This window comes from Pyrus communis, chromosome 11, assembly GCF_963583255.1.
Source record: "Pyrus communis chromosome 11, drPyrComm1.1, whole genome shotgun sequence".
In the NCBI taxonomy this organism is placed as follows: domain Eukaryota; kingdom Viridiplantae; phylum Streptophyta; class Magnoliopsida; order Rosales; family Rosaceae; genus Pyrus; species Pyrus communis.
Window position 1 is genome coordinate 10,381,060 of NC_084813.1, and position 14,642 is coordinate 10,395,701.

At 35.2% G+C, this 14,642-nt stretch overlaps 2 protein-coding genes across 2 annotated transcripts; both read left to right on the forward strand.

The window, feature by feature from the left end:
• Positions 1-7,913: 7,913 nt before the first annotated feature.
• Positions 7,914-10,741, forward strand: LOC137707617 (F-box/LRR-repeat protein At2g42730-like). The gene is made up of 4 exons (XM_068446527.1): positions 7,914-8,057; positions 8,505-9,909; positions 9,997-10,170; positions 10,359-10,741. Exons 2-4 carry the CDS (start codon positions 8,530-8,532, stop codon positions 10,590-10,592), a joined length of 1,788 nt encoding a protein of 595 aa, XP_068302628.1. The 5' UTR covers positions 7,914-8,057; positions 8,505-8,529; the 3' UTR covers positions 10,593-10,741.
• Positions 10,439-14,212, forward strand: LOC137707618 (jacalin-related lectin 19-like). Its single transcript, XM_068446528.1, has 3 exons — positions 10,439-10,572; positions 13,453-13,659; positions 13,740-14,212. Exons 1-3 carry the CDS (start codon positions 10,570-10,572, stop codon positions 14,061-14,063), a joined length of 534 nt encoding a protein of 177 aa, XP_068302629.1. The 5' UTR covers positions 10,439-10,569; the 3' UTR covers positions 14,064-14,212.
• The last annotated feature ends 430 nt before the right edge of the window (positions 14,213-14,642 follow it).

Sequence of the window (14,642 nt, forward strand, 5' to 3'; positions counted from 1 at the left end):
TGTGTGTACGTTAATAAATAGGAGAGAATTTTAGACCTTTTACTTATCATTAGATACCAGCATTTTTATATCTCCAGATGCGCACACCGTGTTGTTAGCACAGAAAACTTTTGTGATCACATATATTCTAAAATTCATAAACAAACTACTCTGTGCTTTTCCTTGGCCAATTCTATTTTGCCTGCACATAATTAACATTTGTCTAGTTAATTTTTTTCCTAGATTCAATTAACAAACTACTATGAAATTTGTTTTTATGCTGGGTTAACAATTTCATGCAAATGGAAAAGAAATGAAAATTTCATTTTCCCGATATAATGGCATAACTTAGAATAAATTTTGTTTTTAAAAAGATAAGATTCAAAGTTTTCGATATGGACACTTTTACTCTCTTTGATTTTCACTAGAAATATCAATTTATGTTCTATTTAAGGAAGAATTTAGAGTTATACAAACAAAACTAAGTATGAATTATCAACTTGTTTTCTTATTTTGTTTTTGTTTTTTTTTGTTTTTCTTTTTTTTTTGAAGTTCACTTGAGTTTGTTTTCCATTTAAAATTTTAAATAATATTTCATCAGTTAATGTTTAATCAATGTCGACCTGATTTAATTAGTAATATGTTTTTACAAAATTGCCTCAATTGCTGACAGTTTGATTCTGAAAACAATCTCCATTGTTGTCTTACATATGATCTTAAATGTTATCTTTGTAATTGGAACTGCGTTTTACGTGCCATTAACGTGATTCTTAAACCATCTGTGTTAACACAGATTTAATATTCAGTCTAATTTTGTTTTTCTCCTTCTGAAAAGGGATGCGGCTCCAATTTTATTTGGACCATCTGAAAGTTGGCTTCACATACAAAATTAACAGATTTCATGTTGTTCGCAACAAGACATCAAGCAAGGTTGTCCATCATGCTGCCATAGTTGAATTGAACAAGAAAACCACAATCGTTCTTGTTGACAAAACAAGCCAAGAGATCCCAATGCAGCGGTTTAATTAAATTGAGTTTGATCAGCTTTATAAAAGAGTTGATAGGAATGCCGAGCTTACAGGTAACAAATTTGGGTTTAAGTGCTGTTGTAAAATCTGAGATATGATTTTAAGTTTTTTGTTGACTTTAGTCTATCCTCATTCTGGTTGCTAAATATCGTCTGTAGATGTATTTAGTTGCTTGACGGCTATACAACCGACTGAAGAGGTCACTATCTAGAGCACAAGAATTACGAAGGAAAGAAATCTTAAGCTCCAAAATATCAAGTAAGTTATGCTTGTATTAAATTCTTATTGCAATTTGCACATGTAACATTATATATATGACATATAGAAAACGATCACTCTACCTATTAATTACAAAGGAGAAGAAGTAAAGGTCACCTTATGGACATAAATTGCAACGAGTTTTGAGAACAGTGCAATACAATCACTTTTGCCACCCATCTTCGTTGCTTTGACTACCCTTAAAGTCAAACAAAACCAAGGTTATAACCCAACACACTTTATTTAGTTACTTCAAATTTCAGTTTGTTGATTGTTATGTTTTATTTATAGGAAAACATGTTCTTGAAAGCACATGATCAACCGTTTGTTTTTTCAATCCTGACATTGCATAGCTTTGCGAATACAAACAGCCGTAAATCAACAATCCTTCTTTAATATTTTATGCATTTATATTTTTTCAATAAATCTCACCTTAAATATGCGCAAAACAAGTTTGAGCATCTAAAATCACAAGTTCAAATCCTACCCACCTCAGCTGACATGTTTATGGGGTGTGCTATCAATGTTGATTCTGAGTTAAAAACAATTGACAATTGTTTTTGCTTAACCCTGCATTGAACAAGGTTAGTCCGTTTTTGTCAACCTATTAACAAAAATCATTTTTTTTTAATTGAATTTTTGTGCTGCATCTTGCTTAATTGTCAGTATTAATTGGCAAAATGCCTCTTATTTGTTGTTGCGTATTGTGTTGCGCTAGCAAAATGCCCTATGGTTTGTTTATTTGTCTGCTTATACTTTCATGTTTCCGAGATGATGCTTAAATGTCTCTAATGATTTGAAAATCATGTGATTTTATAACAGAGTGCAAGTTTCGTATGCCATGCAACGATTGTTGGATTCGATTTAACCAAGGGATGGTGATATAAGTCGTGCCCGTCTTACCATAAAGCTGTCAAGAAAGCATCTGGGTCGTTTGAGTGCCATGAGCATGGTTTCATAAAAAAATTACCTAAACCATGGTAATGTTCTTTTACATCATTTATAACTTTTTCCGATAAATATGGTGTTCCTTGCAACTGTGGATTACTTAACTGACTAACATAGTATCATCTTCTCTTGCATAGGTTCAAAATGAACGAACCAACTCTACTTCTTGATGATAGGAAAGCAAGCCAAAAAGCTACTTGGTGTTTCTTGCCACAGTCTGGTATAGACGACGAGTATGAAGATCTTTTGGTGGTACCGTCAAATTTGAAAAAAAATTGGTTGGCAAAAAAAAAAAAAAAAAAATTTCAAGCCCATTTTGGAAATCAAAACAATGACTTTGGAAATGAACTTCATAGGTCATGGACTGCTTGAAGACTAGGCACCCTCAAACCCAATAATTGCCTTAATCGAACCATAGACACCTGTTGCCACCACAGGAAAACATATTATGGGTAAAGCAACCCTTACCCCATTGACGCCCTTGCAACGATTAAATCAGCAACCCAAGTAAGTTACGTCCAGTAAGAGTTCGAAGAGAGTGTTGTTCCCTAATCAACGGGACTAATCTAACAGGTGAAATTTTCCTCTCAATTAATGTTCTTATGTGTAAATCTTGATATACTTGCCTCTCTTGGGTATAATGAATATGTTTTGCTGCTCATAAAAAACGCCCTATGGTTTGTTTATTTGTCTGTTTATACTTTCATGTTTGCGAGATGATGCTTAAATGTCTCTAATGATTTGAAAATCATGCAATTTTATAACAGAGTGCAAGTTTCGCATGCCATGCAACGATTGTTGGATTCGATTTAACCAAGGAGTATCGTCAAATCTAATAAAAAATTGGTTGGCAAAAAAAAAAAAAAAAAAAAAATTTCAAGTCCATTTTGGAAATCAAAACAATGACTTTGGAAACGAACTTCATAGGTCATGGACTGCTTGAAGACCAGGCACCCTTAAACTCAATAATTACCTCAATTGAACCACAGACACCTGCTGCCACCACAGGAAAACGGATTATGGGTGAAGCAACCCTTACCCCATTGACGCCCTTGCAACGATTAAATTAGCAACCCCACTAAGTTACGTCTAGTAAGAGTTCGAAGAGAGTGTTGTTCCCTAATCAACCGAACTAATCTAACAGGTGAAATTTTCCTCTCAATTAATGTTCTTATGTGTAAATCTTGATATACTTGCCTCTCTTGGGTATAATGAATATGTTTTGCTACTCATAAAAAAGGCTTGAATAATCTTTTCACATCACTGTTTAGCACTTTTTTTTCGTGTTTATCACGTATCTCTCTAACCTTTGTACCTTGATTCATGGCAAAAAGGCTCGTAGGGAATAAGCAGAGACAACGAATTTTGTCATAATTACTGGATAATTCACCAAATTGGTTGTCCCCAAAATTGAACCAACAGACAAAACATTGATAGCCACGCACAAAAGCAGATTTCAGACTAAAAAAATGAAAGATAGGGAAATTACAGTTTGTTTTTCGCTCACACGCCTAAATAGCACCCATTATAACGACAGTTATTAAATTATGGTTTATGTTTTTTGTTGTAGTGCGAATGATGTCCACTCTTAAAAGAAATAAACTGCCAAAGTCTTCATGATCAACTGGTGCAAGGGAATCTGCATATATTTTGGTTTAAACATTTGTAATAGCTGTTGGGACTTGAACATAAAACTTTTTATATTTTTTTGTTAACTACTGAAACAGGTACATAGCTTGTAGGATATGTATTTTGCCATGTTGATTGCACATACAAAATATATGTAAACTACATGCTGCTTTTGTTTCTTATGGAAACAGAGTATGTTTTGCGATCATGGCTTTTATAATTAGTTGTACAATGCCTTTTCACATTAGCTGAATTGAATCTATATAAAAACTAAACTGCTGATCTTACTAGCCCCAATCAACCATATGTTGCTTATATTATTTGAAGACTCCTATGTTCATTCATGATCTTGTTGAATTTACTAAGCAACATTTCAGGATATCATTCCGTTCATGCCGCCAATTTCGTTTACTTTATGTGAAAATTATTTATGCTTGTTTCAACTAATACATTCAATCCGCATAGTAAAGTCCAAATATTTTTTCTAGTGTATTCAATAATGATGCTAAAGAAATCTATAAAAGTATAGGTGCAATCAATTAATTTGGTAGATTTTTTTAGTACTTTTTTATTATGAAAGTTTTTAAAGTACTTCAAAAAGTGAAAGATTTTGGTACATTTTAGTTAATTTGTAGTGTATTTTAGGCCATGACAAATTATGCCTTCCTTTCAAGATTTTGATGGATTTTATTTTTCCCTTTCTTATGGGATAATCACACCATCTTTACTATCACTAGTATCTTCCCCCACCACCCACCATTCCCACTACCATGCCATCCCACTTTCACGCCCATCATGTCGCCACCACCACAACCACCACAATTGCCTTCATCACGGTTGATGCCATTACTTTACCACTTTCACCGCCATAGCCACTAAAACAACCATTGTCCCCATCACCACCTTGTCACAGCCGTCACTACCCTACCACCATGACACAACTTGCCACTATCACTACCACCATCACCACCACCACTTCCAGCACCATCTTCACCATCACCCTACCATCATCGCCATCACCACTGAAACTACCATTGTCCTCACTGCCACCCTTCCTTGTCACGACCATCCCCACCGCTACTTCCATCACCACCTCTATCACTGCCACCACCAACATCACACATGATGGCCTACCATTATTTCAAAATTTTAAAACTAGTGAAATGCCCATTAAATAAGGCATTAAAAGTTCATGAGAATACATGCAAGCACAGTAAAGCCTATAATAAAGACTCACAAACCCCATTAAATTCCAAACAGAATTCACTGAAACCTATGTGAAGTCTCAAAAACTCTCTCAAAATTAATGAATTTCTATAGATTTATAACTCCTTCAAAATCATTTAAAATCTTATTTGAACACTCTCCCTTAAACTTATGATTTAGATTTTTCAAGCACGTTTGGGGGGCTAGACAGGATAACATGAATTATTCTGGACTTGTTAGGTTAGGATTAGATTTGATAGGTTGGGTTTTTTGTCCATTGTCTGGTGTAGATTGACTCAATCAGATAGGGCTTGGATTTAAAACTATCAGCCATGTCGGATCCGGGTCGACTTTTAGTTTTTTGCTATTTTTGCTTTGTAAAAGTGGCAATTTTTCTCACGACCCACACTCAACACCGTCATGTCGCTCATGACGCTGTTACGACGACGTACTCAACACCCAGCTCGTTACTCGCCCATGACGTCATTCTCCGACGATCCACCCAAGACCCTGCTTGCGACCCATAATCCATGGCCCTTTCAAACCTACAAATTTGATTTTAGATTAGCTGGTGTTGCCTAGTTTTGGTTAGGGTTTGGTGGCGACAAAAAAATTCAATTCTCTAGTGAGAATGAGGTGCAAAGTCCGATGCCAACCAAAATGTTGTGGTGGTTATTGGGTTGAGATTGATTCGGGTTTTATGTGAATTACAAAGATCCATTAGTATTTCATGAAGACAAAGTGGAAAAGAAGATAAGGTAAGGAACCATAGCAAAGAAGAAAGTAGGAAAAAAAGAAAGGGAAAGATTACATCTTCACATTCGCAAAAAGAGGCTTGCAAGACTCATAACCCATGTCTTTGGTCGGGTACATAGCCGTTGCTATTTTGGACACAAGTACAAGATCCGGAATCCAGTCCATGTTACACTTTGTTTCATCCAACAAGGATTAAGATTTGTAGCCATTTTAATTGGTCATAACCTATCCTAGCTGGCCCCCAAACGGGTTCTTCATGACCTTGCAACTATAGATGTTGAATGTCTTGCAAATTATGGGTTGAATATAATCTGGGTCGTTTGCCCCTTTGTCTATGGTGTGGTTTGGGCTTTATCCTATTCCCTTATGTCCACTTAGATATGAGTGATTTCTTCTAAAATTTGTTTTCATTGTATTTTTTGCTTTCTAAATATAATCATAATTATCAATAGAAAGTGCAATGAAAATGAATTTTTAATAAAATTTCTACAAGTTATATTAAAAATACTTTTAAACTATGAGCAAAATTACATTTTACAAAACTAGTTAGTCAGAAATAGAGTGAGTCCATAAAATGGTAATTTCCATCTCTTTTCTCCAAGTCTATAAGAGGAAGTCTCTGAGGCAAAGAAAACAAGTTAATTTCCATCTCTTTTCTCCAGTTCAAATTTTCTTTGAGTTCACACTGTATTCAAAGAAATCAAATATTACACTCTCATTCTAGAAAAGAAGAAGGATGCTTACGAGCACCATCATCAAGTTCTTTCAGTAAATTTTATTAGTCAATTGTAAGTTTTCAAAAGTCAATAATAAATTCTATTTTCAGTATATATGTATGTATGTATGTATGTATGTATGTACAAACAATATTGGGAAGAGAAAACGAAGTTAAGAATAATGGTCAATAATGAGTTTGTCTGACTCAATTCACCCCTAAAACTTTAGGCTCAAAACAAGTTTGGGGCAAACCATTTCAAACCTAAAGACTTCTATGGGTCGAGGCATGGTTGGGTTTCAAAATTGTAGCCCCTGCCCATATATGCTGGGAATGGATTTCCCCACACTATTTTTTTTTACACACTGCATATTTTTTATCTTACTTTTCTTTAATTCATTATTACCAAATATTAAATATAAACAAAAGTGTGTAAAAGTAGAAAAAAAAATTTGCAAAAAAATTTCCATAAAATAAAGGATTAAATACTTAAAACCCCTCAACCTTTTAGTGTTATTCTAAATTGGTCTCAACATTTTTTAACATTCCAAATAAGTATGCCACCTATTGGATATGTCACATCTCTTAAGCCTCAGTTAAAAATTTGTTACATTAACTAGGCTTACTTTGTCTCCAAAATCCATAGAAGGTCATGGAAGCATAGGCTCCACCAACCAACGGTTACCACCATCTGCATCATGCTATCACCTCCAAACCTAATGCAAGTCCACCAACTCCACCCTACAACTCAAGCCGCCAACATCAAGAAGAAAGTCATGGACTTTGCTGAAATGGTGTGAATTGCCATGATGTGATGACCACCATCTTCATCGCCTGCAAAGAAGAACTGAAAGATTTACGAGCCGAGAATCGGCAAATAAGGAAATCACATGAGTAGAAACAATTCATTGAAACCATATTTGAATTCTTAACCCTCTTCTCCGTTAAGAGATTGCCCTCCTCATGCAATTCAATTTGGGTTAATTTTCAATTCAATTCAATACCTATTTGATCATTGGGTTTCATTTTATATAATTTATGTTTCAAATTTAGATTTTGAGGCAACTAATATTAATATTGTCCATGGTACATCGAGTTTGGGTTTGAATATAATCCATGTTTGAAAAAACAAAGAAAAAGAAAAAGTAATTAAGGCTCAACGGATGTGACATTTTTAATAAGTTTGGTACTAGTTTAGAATGTTTAAAAATGTTAAAACTAATTTGGACTGACACTAAAAAGTTGGAAAGAGTTTTAGGTATTTAATCCTAAAATAAAATAGGTACAAAACTCGTTGTGGGCTATTAATAATGGGCCGTTCCCAAAATTTTCCATAAGAGTGAATTAAAAAAAAAAAAAAAAAAAAAAAAAAAAAAAATCCCTGAACTATAAAGATAAACAGGTGGAAACGTAATTGAGAGCGGATGAGAAGTCGAGCAGTACACCATGCCGGTTGAATTGCTGATGCAGGACCGTATAAACCCTAACCCACACTCCGACTCTCGTACAGATTATTCTTGGGGAGACCGCCGGACCAGGTATTTCCATCCTCACAATTCTTATTCCTTTCAATTTATCTTCCTTGCTCAAATTCAATTGGTATTCGACGGCGATCATCTGTTTTTCTATCCAATTTCCAGGTCCAAGATTGATGCTTGTTTTCTGAAAAGAACCCTAATTTTTGTTTATCTTGTAATTTAATCTGGGTTTTTATTTGCTGATAACTTAATCATGTTCTATGTATGTGTTTGTGGTTTGATTTTTTTTGTGGAAATTGTTTTCTTGTCGCTTGTTTTTCTTGAAAGAACCCTAATTTTTTTTTTCTTGTAACTTAATCTGGGTTTTATTTGCTGAGTAATTTAATCATGTTCTATGTATGTCTTTGTGTTTTGAGTTTTTTTTGTGGAAATTGGAATTTTTTTTTTTTTTTTTTTTTTGAAGGAGATAAAATATTTGATGATAACAGATAAATAATTTTCAATCAGGTCCCTTTCAGGTAGTTGATAGATAATGTTGAAGAGAGCCCTGCATAAAAATTTAGGAGTACCTCGTGATAGGAAGAGGAGGAAAAGGGAAAGCGTCTCTGGCGCGTTAGGTATTGATTTGTGTACAGAAGCATCTGGAATTGAAAGAAAAAGAAAGAGAGGAGAATTAAGCATGATTGACAAGAATGTTAAGCTTAAACAAACGAAAGGGACCGTAAATTTGAATGGTGTGGAGATAAGAGTTGAGTGCGTGGATTATATCTCGCACTTGCCCGAAACTGTGATCCATCTCATCCTGTCTCTCCTTCGTAGTACAAAAGATGCCGCTCGAACCAGTACCTTGTCAAAGAGGTGGAGGGACTTGTGGACCTCATTCTCTGTTTTGGCATTCGATCAGCGGAAGTTTCAAAAACCAGAGGGAGTTAAAGATAAGAGGAAATGCAATGCGATGTTTAAGGAGTTTGTTGACAAATCTCTCCAGAGCCACTTTGACCGTAATTTGGGTATATATAAGCTTGTGCTGCATGTGAACTCGTTTGATCAAGATATGCCTCATCGTATTGAAAAATGGATTAGACTTGCAGCTGAAAATAAAACAAAAGAGATTGGTTTCCATGCTCACAAGAAAATATGCGGTCGCTACATGGTGCCTAGGAATGTCTTTGCTTCGGAAACCATAACTGGATTAAGGCTAGAAGGCTGTAGAGTGGATACTTCCAGTAATATAAAGCTTCCTAATCTGCAAAAGCTGTATCTGCGAAAAATCCATTTTGATGAATCAATAATTATAAATCTCATTACCAGCTGCCCTCTAATTAACGATTTGAGACTCATACTTTGCTCGGGGTTAAATAATCTGCAGATTTCAAGTCTCCTTAAACTTTATAGGGTTGAAGTACACTACTGCCATGGACTAGCGATGATTGAAATCAAAGCTCCAAGTCTTGAAACATTTTGGTTTTGCGGGAAGAAATACATGTCCTGCAAAATTAAGTTGGCTGCATGTGAGTCTCTTAAAAGACTGACATTAGAGGACAGTAGAATGACAGACAACCAATTTCGTGATCGGTTCTTTAAGTTTCCTCTCCTGGAGAAACTGGATCTACATAAATGCCTCAACTTGAAAAATATAAGAATTGCAAGCCATCGGCTGAAAAGTCTAGTATTAAGAGGTTGCAAGAAACTAGCGGATGTTGAAATTGATACTCCTAATCTTCTTTCATTTGAGTATGAAGGTGATGAAATGCCCTTTTCTTTTCTGAATCCTGTAAGTTTGAAGGAGGCCAAGCTTTCATTTGCAGCAGTAAGAAACTTCATATCTGAGCCTGAATGGTTTCTTAAGATGCGAGAATTTCTTGGAAAGTTGGATCATAGAGCCTTTAAACTGGTTGTTTACACCAATAAGGTAATTTCCTTTTGTTATTAACAATTGTAACTCATTTCTGCTTCTCTTAATTTATCTTATCTTACATGCTTTCATTGTCCAATCCAGAATGTCATCATCCACGAAAATATTAGAAAAATTTCACTTCCTCCAAACTGTGGTCTCAAATTTGAATTAATCCAATCATCAGTGGGTACCGAAGAACTATTAGATAGTTCATTGCAGAAACGGCAGCTGGAGACCCTATCTATAGTGTCGTCTTCCAGCAGTGAATTCCTCAAGGTATGGTAGTTTCCTTGCATCCATTTTGCTAATTGCTAACCTATTACATTATCCGCAATTTGCATACTGTGGATTCTTTTTCGGATCATGGATCCTTCAATTAAGTCCACCATGTAGAGTGAGATTGAGCCATCAAAGAATAAAGTGACATTTTGTTTTCTCGGCCGTTGTTTTTACTTGAACTACAGTTGGTACGTGAGAAGATTACCAGAAAGGAGGATCCAACCTGCTGCACAAGTATGAATTCAACCAATAAGTGTTGGAGACACTTCTTAAAGGACGCCAGGATGGTGAACTTGAAAGCGACCAAACACGTTGCTCCATGGATGGCTTGGTTGAAGTCACATCCAAGGGTTAATGAGATCACTTGTTTTAGATTGAAATGGAAATCTGACAAAGATGGTAAGGAGGCATCCCGCTAAGGTTTACATTTTAACTTTTAAATATCAAAACTTATATTTCAGCTTTAAGTTTACTTTTGTGTGACAATGAATTGATTCATTTTGGAATCCAATTTGAAGATTATTTTTCTGGGGAGATTATACGAGTGCGGTCATCCTTTAAAGTTTTTCATTTAGTTTAGTTATTTTTGAGCTATCTTCCCATAAATAGAGGTGGAGATTTCCAAAACTACAAAAGCACACTTGCAACTCTGGTTATGTTAGTGTTGAATATTTGGAGTGTTTTATTATTGATTGATTCGAGAGCTAACATTGTTTTCTTGTTATACAAGCAATCCTAGGGGAGGGAGATACGAAAGTAGGATCTTGTAAATGATTCTTTTACCTCCTTGAGTTACAAGCTTGTATCCCGTACTAGAACTTTTGAACAAGAAGCCGGGGTTTTCGTTCTTATGAAACAGTGCAACACTAGGATGATTTTTAGCTCCTAGAGGAGGATTCAAGGTATACCGTCAATTTTGACGATTGGGATTTGCTGAGCTACGTAACCCTATTTTGTAACCTCACGGTAAACAACTCTCCGTGGTTGTATACAAGCGGTGATAGGGTTTGTGTAAAGGGGATTATTCTGTTTGAATGTTACTTTTGTCAAGGAATTACTTAGCCCAGATGCCTACAATCAGAAAGTGGAGAAGAGAGGGATAGGAATCGGAAAAAGTTCTACACTTAGCACCACAGGATCACATTCACAATATACCGAGATATCTACAATTCCAAAATGTAGAACAAGAGAAATGCTAGCAACCCTTGCACTAACATTTGCATTTGAACCTTCTTACTTTATCTAATGTTGTGTGTGACTTTTTACACAAAAAGCAACACATTTAATGTCTTTGAAATATTATTTTATGCTTTTCATCTTTAATCTCTAGGTAAAAGCATTATAAATTCTTGTTTTCTTTTTATTTTTTTTATTTATTTTTGGTGTAGAAAGTGACACATGGTGTTGCCATTTAGTGTTACGGTCAAGTAATATTTCTCTTCACTTATAAGTGAGAGGTCTTAGGTTCATTTCTCGTCAAAAGCAAATTTAAACCATATTATGCAAGCCCATTATGAGACTTAGCCCACCTCCTTCCTTTAGACAACTCAGGAAAATGTTAGGGGGATTATATTTTGTAAACTACATGATATATGAAGTGTAAACAACTAAAGAAAATGTTAGGGGGACTATATATATATATATATGAAGTGTAAACAACTAAGGAAAATGTTGGGGGGACTATATTTTGTAAACTACATGATGTGACAATTGATGGTTAAGTTCTATTTTTAATGATTTAAACAAGGAATTCAAGTATCAATCGCTATATCATGTGGTTTAGAAAATTTGATCTGAAAAATAGTCTTTCTAGCATCACCCCAACACCTAATTCGATTTCAGTGTCATCCACTTTAGATGTCCACCAAGTGGCACTTTTTAATTTAGATGCTATTACGGTCACCATGGTTTCATCTCATTTTTGTTTTTGGCAAAGAATCGAGCTGATTTTAACACACGTTTTCTTAGCCTTTTACACCTTTCTCTTTATTTATGGTCATCGATTGAGTAAAATTAAACGGAAAAAACATACATAATTTTGTTAAAAAAAAAAAAATTTGACATAATTAGATAAAAGTTTGTAGGAGAAGGAAAAATATATATGTTTATCATTTTCGGTCGAAAGAACTTGAAGTTTGTAACTCAGTAATTAAGAGTGCTAATTTTTGCACTTGAAATCTTTTACGAATGAGGATCCTCTCCGGATCCTCTTTGTGAGGAACCTGAGGATCCTCAAATCGTATCCGTTCGTCGTATATCGTGCGGTTAGAAATTATTTTAAATACTTTATTTAAAATTAAATATGAATAGTACTCGACGAAAACTGACTGCAAAATATACGATAAACAAACACGATTTGAGGATCCCAAGATATATTCAAATATATGCTTTTCTAGCGATATTGACTAGAGTGATGACCACCACAACCGTTCTCAAATGTATAAAGCAAAAGCATGATTCCGAGTTCCTGCGTATTGCTAGAATTGCTTGAATAGAATCAGATACTATCCCCCCACCATACTTAGCACTCACCAATTAACATATGTTTTCACATTCAATTTATAGGGTCCACTTTGTAATGTATTTGAACGATCCGAACGATCTATATTTAGTTCATCACTCATAGATCACTCTTGCAAAAAATTAGACAAATCCAAAACTATTAATACATTCATTTGTGGTGAAGAATATAGATGAATATGGATCTACAAAGAAACACTAAATTTACTCTAACGATCATATGTTTAGGATTTGGGTGACTTTAGTAGATAAAGATAAAACATTAAAGATAAATGATTAGATCGTTAAAATACATTACGAAGTGAGGCCCGTAAAAGCGGGTGTCAAAAGTGTGCGTCCCCTAACCTTAACCATATATCTGTCCCTGTGTGTGTTTATATACTCTCAATAAGAAGCCCCTTCTTTTCTTTCACATATTCTCTCTATATAAAGCCTTCTTTTCTTACTTCTTCTCTGTGTTTATCATGCTTCCGTTAAGCACAAAGGTAAGCATTAAGCTCTTCTTTTCCACATCTACTTCTTACTTTGTTGTTGTGCTTTCTTTGTTTTATTATTACAAGCGATATTACTATTCTAATCTACGTCACAAAAGAATAGGAAAGAGTTTGAATCCAAAAGATAGTCGGTTAAAGAGGAAGGCCGACTCCACCATTTTCTACGTTGTTATGCACTTGATCATCAACTTTATTTACCTATTAAAACTATGATTTTGTTTCAACGTACTTTGAAACAAGGAAACTGGTGTAACTTTTTATGTAGGAAGGTGGGAAGAGGAAGACCACGGTAGTGGGACCATGGGGAGGAAATGGTGGAACTCCTTGGGACGACGGCATCTACAATGGCGTGAGAGAAATCACGGTTGTTTATGGCCAATGCATCGACTCCATCACCGTGGTGTATGATAAAAACGGCAAGCCTGTCAAAGCCGATGCACATGGAGGCCGCGGAGGCACTCAGACCGCGGAGGTCTGCCTCGCAGCTCGTAGTTTTCATTTTATTTGGACAAGTATTGTCATGAAGATTTGAACTCAAGACATGCCTTGCAGATAAAGTTGGAGTATCCGGATGAGCACCTAGTCAGTGTGACTGGGAACTACTGTCTGTTGGCGTACGGCGGCACAGCTATCATCCGTTCGCTTAAATTTCAGAGCAATCGAAGAACGTTCGGACCATTTGGGATAGAGGAAGGCACAACGTTTACTTACAACGTTGAAGGAGGAAAAATTGTTGGGTTGAAGGGAAGAAATGGTTGGTACATAGATGCCATTGGGTTTCATGTATCCCCTGCCCCTACAAAACTCTTTCGGAGAGTTCAGAAGAGTTTCAGAAGGCTCGGGAGCTTGGTTACCTTCGGGCACCAGAGAAACTGAAACGACTGCTCCCAAGACTAAAGGATTTTGAATGTATAACTATAAGCTAGTCTTTCTGCTTTTGATTGATTGTTTTCATGTATACTTAAGCTATCCAGATAATTCAGTTGCATTTCTCTTTTCTTGCTTTTAGAATCCAGAGACATACGTTTTTGACAAATATTTTGACACCTATTTTGTAGGTCTACTTTGAACTGTGTATATTTTTGTACATCATTCTTAGATCATCCTTGCACAAAATTAAACAAATATAAAATCATTAACACATTTGCCACTTAATATTACGGTTTAGTGATATTCCTCTTTACTTGTAAGTGAGAGATTTTAGGTTTGATTCTCGCTGAAGGCGAATTTAAACTACATTATTATAGTTGGAATATTGTAAGACTTGATCCATTTCCCCACTTCCTTTGTGGATGGTATCATTTGTTTTAATGATTTGTGTTAAACAATCATTAAACATTCATTTGTATTGAAGAAAATAAATGAATACTGGTACAAAAATAAGCACTAAATTTAATTTGAATAGTCAAATAATTTCGGACTTGGGAGAATTTTAGCAAACATAATCTTTGACAT

Bases quoted from the DNA above. Each gene is read 5' to 3' on its own strand.
- LOC137707617 (XM_068446527.1), top strand. From the start codon at position 8,530: ATGTTGAAGAGAGCCCTGCATAAAAATTTAGGAGTACCTCGTGATAGG. The intron at 9,910-9,996 runs GTAATTTCCTTT...TGTCCAATCCAG, and splicing joins TGGTTGTTTACACCAATAAG to AATGTCATCATCCACGAAAA. The intron at 10,171-10,358 runs GTATGGTAGTTT...CTTGAACTACAG, and splicing joins CCAGCAGTGAATTCCTCAAG to TTGGTACGTGAGAAGATTAC.
- LOC137707618 (XM_068446528.1), top strand. The intron at 13,660-13,739 runs GTCTGCCTCGCA...CATGCCTTGCAG, and splicing joins GAGGCACTCAGACCGCGGAG to ATAAAGTTGGAGTATCCGGA.